At 38.1% G+C, this 13,236-nt stretch overlaps 1 protein-coding gene across 1 annotated transcript in view; it reads right to left on the minus strand.

Annotated features, from left to right (window-relative positions):
- Positions 1–1,662: 1,662 nt before the first annotated feature.
- LOC133615969 (membrane progestin receptor gamma-B-like) overlaps positions 1,663–13,236 on the minus strand; it is a 44,920-nt gene continuing 33,346 nt past the window's right edge. Inside the window, exons 7-8 of the mRNA XM_061974903.2 lie at positions 9,347–9,491; positions 1,663–2,542 (exon numbers count right to left, since the gene is read on the minus strand). Coding sequence (XP_061830887.1) covers positions 2,280–2,542; positions 9,347–9,491 — 408 coding nt within the window. The 3' untranslated portion in view covers positions 1,663–2,279. The remainder of the gene's footprint in view (positions 2,543–9,346; positions 9,492–13,236) is intronic.

Raw genomic sequence — 13,236 nt, forward strand, 5'->3', positions numbered from 1 at the left:
AAACTCATTTTCATTGAGGGCCACATCGCAGTTATGGTTGCCCTCAGAGGGTCACTTTTAACAATGAGTAATATATGAATATACATGTGTGTGTGTATATATATATATATATATATATATATATATATATATATATATATATATATATATATATATATATATATATATATATATATATATATATATATATATGTATATATATATATATATATATATATATATATATATATATATATATATATATATATACATATATATATAGATATATATATATATATACAGTATATATATATATATAATACATTAACAATATTTTTTTTTAAAAGCTGAAAACAAATATTTACAATTTACTTTAAAAACTGGCAGCTCAGTCACCAGAATTTTACAGTAAAAGCAGTGTTGTTTTTTTTACAGCATGAATAAATGGAATGGAATGGAAAAACAATACCATTGTTTTTAGCGGTACAATTCATGCAACAGAGCTGCCTTTTTTTTTTTACCGTCAAATCTTGTTGTTTTAATTATTTTTTTGTTTGTTTTTTAATGTTTTAGTGTATTACTGTCTATGGAAAAAAACAGTACCGTAGTTGATTTTATGGTAAAAAAAAAACTCAGTCGGCGGAATTTAACCGTAAAATCTATTGTCAATTTTATAGTTTGATTGATAATTTGTTTTGAAATCATAAGTCAAGTCAATACTGTTTAAGTACAGTATTTATCTTTATTTTAACAAAAATATTTTTGAATACATGATAATATAATATTTTGATTTTGATAATACTGAATTTTAAAATATATGCAATTACATGCAGTGCATGATTTTTAAGGTCAAAAGGGAAATAACAAATATATTTAGTAAGAAAAGATTAAGCATTTTATTAATGCATTTTATTTCCAGGCTTTTCGCGGCCCACATAAAATAATGTGGCGGGCCAGATTTGCCCCCTGGGCCTTGACTTTGACACCTCTGCTCTATACGATCAGTGAGAAGACTCCAAATGGTGTGCTTGCTGGCAAATTTCACTCCACAAATACAGCCTGAAAGAATTCTAGATAAAACTGTTCCCAAATAAATTATACCAAATCATGTAAAACATTCAAAAACTTTCCTGGATGACATTCTGGCAATAACATTGCATTTGTGTACAAATATTGAGGTATTTTCTCAGGCAAATGTTTGTCATGCAAGCTGTATGTATATATTATAAACATAATATATAATATATATACAAATATGTATATGTATATATATAGTATACTGTATATATATTATAATCACAATATATAATATATATACAAATATATATATGTATATATAGTATACTGTATATATATTATAAACACAATATATAATATATATACAAATATGTATATATATAGTATACTGTATATATATTATAAAGACAATATATGATATATATACGATTATGTATATATATATATAGTATACTGTATATATATATATTATAAACACAATATGTATGTACATATATATATATATATATATATATATATATATACACAGTATATATATAATATAAGAGTGAGAGAGATGTATTTTACACTACAAATAAAGTGGCAAAATATACAGGATTGGTATTGTAGTATTTTATTTAATAAAACATAATAAATAAATTAGTGCATGAATACTTTCAGTTGTATATTTGGTCAAAGCTTTGCAATTCCCTTATACAGTATTTACATGTGTACTTTACAATCACATGGGTTTGAAGTCAGCATCATTGTAAAAAAAAAAGAACACATACATCGTATACAAACGCTGCTACAGATAAAAATATATAAATCCAGTACATTTACATACAGCTTCAGTTTTTGATCCCCTTAACTCTTTACTGACCATCATTTTAAATGAGAATCGGTTCTCAACTGATTTACTTGGTACAAAAATAAAATCAAATAAATACAATAAAGAATGCATTGATTCTGTGTGGAGGTAATAATCATAAAGGCTAACAATACATTAAAAAAGGCTATTTCTTCATTATTAATTGATTGTAATCCATTTGTGTTGCTACATTTCTAGCTTAAGAATGCTTTATGTATTCTAAGAAACATTATATATTTGTATGCAGGTATATATTTATCTTATAGTTGATGTTGTGTTGATGCAGCTTACACTTTGCATCACATCTAACGGTTGTCAGTGACATGAAGGTCCACTATAGCTGGTCTACTCTATAGACAAACACATCTATGTACTGTATATGAATGCTGGCTGATAAATTATGAATTACAGGTTGCAGAGTATGAAAACTAAGCTAAGATGAATGTAACTTTGCATGTTTATTGTGTTTATTTTGCTGACCGGCTGGTGCAGTGAGGAGTGGTAGGCTGAAGACGAGGATGACGCCTAAATTGGCCAGCACACAAAGTAGTCCCACACCAAGTGAGTTAGCAAAGGTAATGGGTGGGGAGTGGTCGACGAGCCAGGATCTTCGTGTTTCCATGTCTTGTTCTAGGGCGGTCATCTGGAAGTGGGTGCCGAGGATGCCAAAGACGTGGAAGAGCTGATGACTGTGACCTGCAGAGGGAGCAGTCGAGTCATGCCAGAGATCACACAATAGCAATAGACAAAGCGCCATAATAAAATGTGGACATCCTGAAACCCAACAATCTTAGGTATAAAGCAGTCATAGACCTTTGACAAGAACAAGAAAGTCTGATCATATAACGCCTATACTGGCTCACCTGCACTGGCTTCCTGTGCACTTAAGATGTGACTTTAAGGTTTTACTACTTACGTATAAAATACTACACGGTCTAGCTCCATCCTATCTTGCCGATTGTATTGTACCATATGTCCCGGCAAGAAACCTGCGTTCAAAGAACTCCGGCTTATTAGTGATTCCCAGAGCCCCAAAAAAGTCTACGGGCTACAGAGCGTTTTCCATTCGAGCTCCAGTACTCTGGAACGCCCTCCCGGTAACAGTTAGAGATGCTACCTCAGTAGAAGCATTTAAGTCCCATCTTAAAACTCATTTGTATACTCTAGCTTTTAAATAGACCCCCATTTTTAGACCAGTTGATCTGCCGTTTCTTTTCTTTTCTCCTCTGCCTCCTCGCCGGGTTATTCCGGTTCCGGTGACCATGGATGAAGTGCTGGCTGTCCAGAGTTGGGACCCGGGGTGGACCGCTCGCCTGTGCATCGGTTGGGAACATCTCTGCGCTGCTGACCCGTCTCCGCTCGGGATGGTCTCCTGCAGGCCCCACTATGGACTGGACTCTCACTACTATGTTAGATCCACTAAGGACTGTTCTTTCACAATATTATGTCACTCGACATCCATTGCTTTCTGTCTCCCCTAGAGAGGGGGGGTTACCCACATATGCGGTTTCTCATAGTCATTCACATCGATGTCCCTTATGTGGGCTCTGTACCGAGGATGTCGTTGTGGCTTGTACAGCCCTTTGAGACTTCTGTGATTTAGGGCTATATAAATAAACATTGATTGATTGATTGATTGATATTACAAATTGCTATGTTGTGACCACGTGACCTTAAGGCAGTTCTGGTTTGCGCTCGAGGGGCAAATAGCTCAATAGCTGTCGTTTATTTAGCAGCAGCTGCACAGTCTTAAAAAGGGTTTGGAGAAAAATATGCACGTCAGATATCATCAAGAAATAGCTGAATGTGATGGAGTGGATCCATACACTCTAAAGAAGAAATACTTTTCACAAAGTATTTCACTTTTTGTTACCTGGGTTTCATTTTAGAGCCAACACTTGGCTTTAAAAAACATATCAAATAGATGTGCCAGAGTCTTAAGTACAACATAAAAATGTTCAAATGTATCAGGAATTCATTAACACTGGAGGCAGCTCAAACTTATTTTAATGCAATGATTGTGTCTCGTTTTTATTATTGTATAACATGTTGGTCCCAGGCAAGCAAAATGACACTGAGGCCATTGGAAACTTTGCACAAAGAAATCGCTCAAAATCCTTGACCGAAAACCACAACAGCACCATCACTGTTTAGTTCTCCAAAAATATAAACTGTTAAATTTAGCTAACATTCAAAGATTAGCATCAATACAAATGGCCCATCGAATCCTAAATAACACGGCACCCGCGCCACTTAAGCACTTTGTCCAGTTTACATCTGCTGTGACAACTAGAAACACACGAGCCTCCACCAGGGGGCAGTGTAGCGTACCCAGATGTAAAACCTTTTTTTGCACAATCAGTCTTTTCATATAAAGCGATATAAGAATGGAAAGACCTCACAACAAACTTGAAAACTCTAACAGATTACTCTTCATTCACAATTGAAGTTAAAAAGTGGCTTTGGAGCAATCAAAGCTGCTCACACAGTCACTAAGGTGGGCACTACGATTGACACATCAACGTAATGTGTATTATATTTATCCATGAGAGCATTTTGTTGTAAACTGTGAGGTGTGTGTGTTAAAATCATGGTTGTTTTTACAAATGATGACAGAAGAGCATGTATTGTCTTTGTGTGATGATGTAAATGAGGTGTGGTTGTATTGTATAATAAGTATGTGTCAATGAAAGGGCATTTTATGACTTTTCTTAATTTGATTACATGCTATAGTATGATTTTATTGTTAAAATTGTATTGCATGATTTTTGTATCCCTTTAATTTAGGTAGCCAGGGACTGCAGATGGAAATGAGCTATTTAGCTATAATCTAGTATAGAACATATCTGTCTTTGAGTTTAATGTTTCTGTGCATTGTCCCTTCAAATAAAGACGCACAAGTTTCAACTAGGGTTGCAACAATTCAACGATTAAATTGATTAATTTGATTAAAAAAGCTATTAGTTATATAATGTTGCTTTGATCAATTGTTTAATGAGTGTAGCTAACAAAGTGCCCGGAACTTTAAATACACGCACACAGTTTCCGCATGGCTGCTGCAATAGAGTGGACATGAAAGCGGTGGTGTGTGGGTGCCGTGATCTGTGTGATATAGTTTTTTTTCCTCATGATTTTTTTTTTTTGTTCATTAATGCAAAGTGCAAATTTCAATGATGATGTGCATTTAAAATTAAAAAAAATGAAGGTAATGGCAAACAGATTTTTTGTTGCTTATTTAAATTATTTTCCCTAAAGTTAAAGTACCACTGGGTGTGGTGAAATTACTCTCTGCATTTGACCCATCCCCTTGGGATGTGAGGGGGGCAGTAAGCAGCAGCTGTGGTCGAGCTCGGGAATAATTTTGGTGATTTAACCCCCAATTCCAACCCTTGATGCTGAGTGCCAAGCAGGGAGGTAATGGGTCCCATTTTTATAGTCTTTGGTATGACTCGACAGGGTTTGAACTCACGACCTACCGATCTCAGGGCGGACACGTTAACCACAAGGTCACGGAGCAACAAGGCGTAAAAAGGGTGTTTTGTCCTATTACTCGATTAATCAAACAAACTAATCGAGCAATTACTCGATTACCAAACTAATCGATAGCTGCAGCCCAAGTTTCACCATCACCAAAGTGGACGTTTCAAACTATGCGGTCGACCACACTTCCTTCTACACTCGCAAAAGGTAGAAGTATAAAGCATGGAGGCACAATATATTTCTATTATAGGATATAGGTCGACAGATTAGGCATTAAGGCCATGAAAGACATTGTTGGAGTTATTTGTGCATTGGTAAGTAGCGTAATTGAAGTACGTTGATGAATGCCATGCAATGTTTGTCAGTGTTACTTTCTGTGTTGTTCTATGCAATAACTTAAATAATATCCACCCATTTTCTTCTGCTTGTACGAGGTCGGGTCGCGGGGGCAGCAGCCTAAGCAGGGAAGTCCAGACTTCCCTCTCCCCAGCCACTTCGTCCAGCTCCACCTGGGGGATCCCGAGGCGTTCCCAGGCCAGCCGGGAGACATAGTCTTCCCAACATGACTTTGGTCTTCCCCGTGCCCTCCTACCGGTCGGACGTGCCCTAAACACCTCTCTAGTGAGGCGTTCGGGTGGGATCCTGACCAGATGCCCGAACCACCTTGGCCGCTTGTACCCGTGATTTTGTCCTTTCGGTCATAACCCAAAGCTCATGACCATAGGTGAGGATGGGAACGTGGATCGACCGGTAAATTGAGAGCTTTTCCTTCCGGCTCAGCTCCTTCTTCACCACAACGGATCATATAATATATATTTTGTATATACGTTTAATTTTTGCAGTTGCTCTCATGTTGCAGGCCAAATATTTTGCTGTCATCTATAATTCAGCATCTGCAGTCGCTTTCATGGTGTTAAGTTAATGTTTAGTTCGATTTTTAAGTTAATTCCTTGTTGTCCAGCAATGTTCATTTCCAACAGTGTTTAGCAATATCAAGATGCAGTATGTTGTTGCTATGGGATATTTATTACAGATACAATTAGAGAAGATAACATTTTGGGGTAATATTGCTCCATACAAGCTACAAGAAAAAGAACACAAATCTATTCCATGTTTCCTAAAGAAAACTGCTTCGACTTACAAGCACACTGCGTTCCACAACGAAGCTCGTAACTCAAAATCAGCATGCCCATTTAAATGGATTTTAATCAATTTAATCTGCGCTTCGCCCTCACAAAACAGCCCAATTTTAACATGTAACGGGACATTTAAAAAGAAAAACAAACTTCTAGATAAGAAATATTGTTTAATACCTATCACAATAGCATGTAACATGTAACATTGTCACTACTGCCTAATTTCTCTTGTTATATTCTTATTTGACTGTTATATTTTTATTCTCATTGTTGCTTTTTATTTTTATTCTTATTGTAATATTTTTCTATTTTATTTCCATTTATACCCCCATTATTTACTTTTTACTTTTTAAATTCGATCTCAATTCTGTACACTGCTGCTGGAATTTAAATTTTCCTGAGGGAACTCTCCTGAAGGAATCAATAAAGAAGTACTATTTCTCTATCTATCTATCTATCTATCTATCTGTACTACAAACAACTACTGTAGTTTTATGAAATATTGTAATTATATAATAAGCCGCGGAGCTGACTTGCCGGGTCGGAAAACCGGTAGGACATGTTTTTACTTATTTGTTTCTTTAGTTTTGTCGTCCGCTTCGTCTCCTTTGCACTAACTTTCTCAGTTCCCGTGGTAAGAGGGCAGGATTGTGTCGATCTCTGGCTGTTGGACAAATACTACTTCAACCGGCGGCGAAAATGCTCGTAACTGAAATTATGCCCACAACTTTAAGCACCAAACACAGCTAGCATTTCAAAACACTCGTAAGGTAAGGTACTCGTTAAGTTGAGGTACTACAGTATATGGAAAATAAGAAAAATATAAAATCAAAGTTCATCCAGTCATTGACAAAGTTGTCACTGCAAATTTGGCGCCACTTGGTGAAAACTACTTTTTTGAAGTTTTTAGGATGTTTTAACAACTTTTTCCCCTGAATGATAGACAATCTTGGGAACTCTGTAACTCTTTTTTTAACAAAATCCCAATTGGAACGATTTCCACAGGCACTACAAGCATATGTATACAGCCTTTTCACTCTGCTTTTACTTGACTTCCTGTTAACAATACGTTTGAGTCCGATCCGACAGCAACCAGACGTGAAGACCATGGCAGTTTGTGTTGTGTTTGCTGGATTTAATAAGATGAGCTCCTTTACACAGAGCATTAGGATTTGAGAAAGAGAAAAATACACCGTATATTGGGCGGACCAGATTATAAGGCACACTGCCGATGAATGGTCTATTTTTGGTACTTTTTCATATGTAAGGCGCACCGGGTTATAGGGCGCATTAAAGGAGTCATATTATTATTATTTTTTTCTAAATGTAAAACACTTCCTTGTGGTCTACATAACATGTAATGGTGGTTCTTTGGTCAAAATGTTGCATGTATTATGTTTTACAGATCATCTTCAAGCCGCTTTCTGACAGTCGCATCCGGATGCGCCGTTTAGTGTGCGGTCTTATTTACCGGGCTCACTTTCGGCAGCGTCTTTTCTCCGTCATCTTTGTTATAGCGGTGTAGCGTGCAAGGACGGGAGTGGAAGAAGTGTCCAAACTGTTTTAATGACATTCAGACTTTACTTCAATCAATAACGGAGCAGCATTTTCTCATCCGGAAACAACAAGACCGGAAATGTGTCCCGTGAAAAAACGTCCGACCGGAACTCTCCAATAACTAAAATTCTTTGGGTGAATAATGTAAACTCACTACACCGGTATGTTTTAGCGCTTTCATGGCGAGTTCACTGACAGATATAAGTAAGAACTTTACACTACTTTATATTAGAAATGGCAACAGCGGAGGGATGAATGTCCCATAGCAAGAAGATATAGAAAAAGAAGAAGCTTATCGACTACGGTGTCGGCACGGACTACAAACAGCGGTATAGCTCGGTTGGTAGAGTGGCCGTACCAGCAACTTGAGGGTTGCAGGTTTGATTCCCGCTTGCGCCATCCTAGTCACTGCCGTTGTGTCCTTGGGCAAGACACTTTACCCACCCGCTCCCAGTGCCACCCTCACTGGTTTAAATGTAACTTAGATATCGGGTTTCACTATGTAAAGCGCTTTGAGTCACTAGAGAAAAGCGCTATATAAATATCATTCACTTCACTTCACTACAAAGGCGGTGGTGCACAATTTTTCAGGATTTATGCAGATCCCAAATACAGATCAGCAGGTACCAGAAGGTAAGAAAAGTTTCTTTTGCATAATATTGCGAAACAAAACGCCAGATAATGTCTTACCTTATACACACACCATAATAATACTCGTATGTTGATGCACATCAAGCGGTGCGGCTTCATAGCTTAACAAAGTCGTACTAAAACATTTTGATATATTTTTGAGCGCCGTGTGTAATGTTCTATATTTTCAATGGAACATATAAAATGTTGGTGTTGTTTACTTGAGTCATATTGCCATCATAGTGTAGTCTACATGTATCTCTTATGTTTGACTGCCATCTACTGGTCACAATAAAATTGCTTCGAGGTCGGTAAGCAAAACCAGAATTATTCCGTACATTAGGTGCACCGGTTATAAGGCACGCTGTCGAGTTTTGAGGAAAAAAAAGCATATTAAGCGCGCCTTGTAGTCCGGAAAATATGGTATGTATATCTGGAACAACGTTAGAGACAGCAATGCATACATTTCCCTTGTCTTACAGTACTCAACTGTGGTGTGTTCAAGGACCGCCCGGACAAAGTGTGAAACCTTATTAGCCGACAAATCACTGAAACAAAATGACATAACATGCAAACTGTGGACAATTTTAACACACACTATGTCAAAAGTGTTTTAGACCATTCTGTTTATTTTAGAATTTGGCAGAGAATGAGACAGGTCAGACCTGGTAAGGAACAAATGTCAGGTTAGCCTCACCTATATAGTCGAAGCTCCCGGGTGCTAGGCGCTCAGGTAGATGCGTTGCAAACAGGAAGCCAGTGAGACACGCCAACACAATGTGGTTATAGTGGAGGATGTTAGTTTGATTGTCTGTGCAACCCTCTCCTCCACATAGGAACACCTGAATAAGAGAAGGTGCAACAAGACATGTTTTAGTCCTGGGAGCAACATTTTCCCAACATACAGAACATCCCACGTGTGTGGCGTAGGGTGATTGAAGAGAAGGTTTCTATCTTAGTGGCTGTAGGCAGAAGCAGGTAGACCCAAATGTAAGGTAGGAAAAAAATGTTATTTTGAATGAATTTTAAAAGAAATACTGCAGAAACCACAAATAACACAAAGAAGGCACAGAACATTAAAACACAATAACACTGAGTTCTGTGATTGACTAATGATGAGTACAGGTGTTCCTCGCTACATAGTTCTTCAAATATCACAGCTTTGCTGCATTTCAGATTTTTTTTATTTTTTTTTTCTAAGCATATTCCACATGTTTTTGGCCTAAATTAAGTGTTAAAGGGGCCCTATTATGCAAAAATTAAATATTTTTACCTATTGGTGTTTTTGTGTATTTGGGATCTGCATAAGTACCAGAAATTTTAAATCAAAACCTACAGGCAATGCAAAGATTTTTTAATAAAACAATCTTGCCTTCCTTCATTCTACATGAGTTTTGTGACATTTGTCCGAAGTGTGACGTTTTGTCTCAGGTGTGACGTCAGCGGACTATCCATATATGGTGGAGATTTACCCAAAGTGCTTTGCTTTTTTTCCACCATTGTTGTCCGATGCTGTTGTCAAATTGCTGCGTTGCATATAGATAGATAGATAGTACTTTATTGATTCCTTCAGGAGAGTTCCCTCAGGAAAATTTAAAATGACGTAATATCCGTTTTTCTTCTTCGCGGCTTAATTCACACGATGGTCAAGCAACTTGAGCATATAGCATTAAAACAAGTGAGAGTGAGTGTAGAGTTTGAGAAGAAAATGACGAATTGCTGTTCTGTTTTTGGGTGTTCCAGTCGTTCAAATAGAGAGATAAGAAATAGCTTTCATGGAGTCCCGAAGGAAATGGTTCTTAAAGGTCATGAAGACATGATAAAACAATAGTGCGTCGAAGGAAATGGCTCTTCAAAATATCGCTTTCATCATCTTGTGGAATACAATCGGACCGCTTGTGTCTGCAGTGATCACTTTGTAAAATGTTTGTTTGAACACGTAACTATGAAAATATTGGATTCATCAATAATCCTGCTGCTGGAACGAAATGACGGTGATAAACGAGGGACAACTGTACACAAGACTGACACACAGGCTACTTTCACACTGCGGGGCATGAATGATGCCCAATTGGGATTTTTAATTGTTAAAATCTGATCTCTTTATGTAGTCATTCATGCTACGAAAAAACTTCTATTTGCGTTTGATTTGAACGGAATGTGTTTGTGAAGTGTCCCGCATATGCACAAAACATGACGTCACACACGGTGCAGTGTGCTTGCGGAAGTAAACGTGTATGTCTCAGTAAGGTGTGGCACATTTTTGGTTGTTTCAAGGATTTTGTGCAACCCCGAGGCACAACATTTTTTCCATACCAAATTATTTTGCGTAGAAAATTAGGAAGAAAGAGAGCAAGAATTTTGGCAATGGAAGTTTGTGGGGCACTTGCTGCAATGTCCGAAACACTGAATGTTTTCTCATCTGTCTGCTATTTTTTTTCCGCGACTGTCTGTTTTGGCGAACAATTGTGACATTTATCACCTTTTAATGACGTACACGATCTGAGCGTTCAGATTACAGTCGCATCAGACACATACTGGATTTAGGACCACATACAAAAGAGACCTGGGTCGTATTAAAAAAAATAATACATTCACACCTATGTGTTGGAGTACCTGTATAGCGTCCATGTCTACTCAGTGGCATAGTGGTTAGCGTGTCCGCTCTGAGATCGGTAGGTCGTGAGTTCAAACCCCGGCCGAGTCATACCAAAGACTATAAAAATGGGACCCATTACCTCCCTGCTTGACACTCAGCATCAAGGGTTGGAATTGGGGGTTAAATCACCAAAAATGATTCCCGGGCGTGGCACCGCTGCTGCCCACTGCTCCCCTCACCTCCCAGGGGGTGAACAAGGGGATGGGTCAAATGTAGAGGACAAATTTTACCACACCTAGTGTGTGTGTGACAATCATTGGTACTTTAACTTTAACTTAACTTAACTAACACAGGGAAGCCGGAGCTGACACTGTATTGACAGCACTAATCACTGGAACATCGGGCTGCCCTTGTTATGATCATAATAGTTAGATTTTATTCATACAACAATATACATTTTGTAAAGTGCTTTTTAACTTTGCTTGTTAAGACAGACTTAAAAGTCACATTAATGACGACGGCTTTATAAATGTATGAGGACTGGCAGTGGCTTGGTTTGTAAGTACATGATTTTGGACTGATGGGTCACAGAAAGAACTACGGGAATTGCAACTGCTCGTTTGCATTCCGATTATTGCCTAGGTGCCCTGGAGCAAGGCACCAACCCTCACTCTGTCTGACATCGCCCCCTTGTCAACATGCATGTGGTGTAACGTGGCCATACAGTCAAAACATTTTATATTGCTAACCTTGTTCAATGTCATGGAGGAGCTGGAGCCTATCCCTATTGATAACGGACACATATATAATAGTATCCTTTTCAGGTGAGAGAGGACGCTAAAGGCAGTGCCTTTAAGGCACGCCCCAATATTGTTGTCCGGGTGGAAATCGGGAGAAATTCGGGAGAATGGTTGCCCCGGGAGACTTTCGGGAGGGGCACTGAAATTTGGGAGTCTCCCGGGAAAATCGGGAGGGTTGGCAAGTATGAAGTAAAGACTCAGCGGATGTGGACACAATGATTGACTGACTTAGCTGTCAATCTGTCATTCATGAAATTCCCTTTCCGCTTTTGTTTTTGTGTTTATCGGTAGTTTTTTGTTCATTTGTTTTATAAAATCGTAAGTTGTTTCGGCACTTTTTTTTTCTTTTCTTTTTTTTTTGAGATTGTAATTTGTTTCATGAAATGTTAAAGTGTTTTGCCCCTCCAGGCCACCACTTACCGTATTTTTTGGAGTATAAGTCGCTCCGGAGTATAAGTAGCACCGGCCGAAAATGCATAATAAAGAAGGAAAAAATATATATAACTCGCACTGGAGTATAAGTCGCATTTTTTGGGGGAAATTTATTTGATAAAACCCAACACCAAGAATAGACATTTGAAAGGCAATTTAAAATAAATAAAGAATAGTGAACAACAGGCTGAATAAGTGTACGTTATATGAGGCATAAATAACCAACTGAGAACGTGCCTGGTATGTTAACGTAACATATTATGGTAAGAGTCATTCAAATAACTATAACATATAGAACATGCTATACGTTTACCAAACTATCTGTCACTCCTAATCGCTAAATCCCATGAAATCTTATACGTCTAGTCCATGGGTGTCAAACTCTGGCCCACGGGCCAAGATTGGCCCGCCATGTAATTTCATTTGGCCCTTGAGCCAATATCAAATTAACACTAGAGCTGGCCCGCCGATTATATACAGCGGCGGTGCCGCGGTAACACTGCATTCACCGCTAATTCTCATACTTGCCAACCCAACGGGAGACTCCCAAATTTCGGTGCCCCTCCCGAAAATCTGCCCTGAGCTGTCGTCACGTCCGCTTTTCATCCAGTCCAACGACGTGCAACCTGTATGGCTGTTGATCAAGTATGCGTTGCATTCACATGTGTGCGTACAGAAGCCGCACATATCTTGTGACTGGGCCGGCACGTTGTTAGAATGGATGAAAAGCAGACGTGACGACAGTTTGTAGAGGAC

Source organism: Nerophis lumbriciformis, linkage group LG15 (assembly GCF_033978685.3).
Source record: "Nerophis lumbriciformis linkage group LG15, RoL_Nlum_v2.1, whole genome shotgun sequence".
Taxonomy (NCBI): Eukaryota; Metazoa; Chordata; class Actinopteri; order Syngnathiformes; family Syngnathidae; genus Nerophis; species Nerophis lumbriciformis.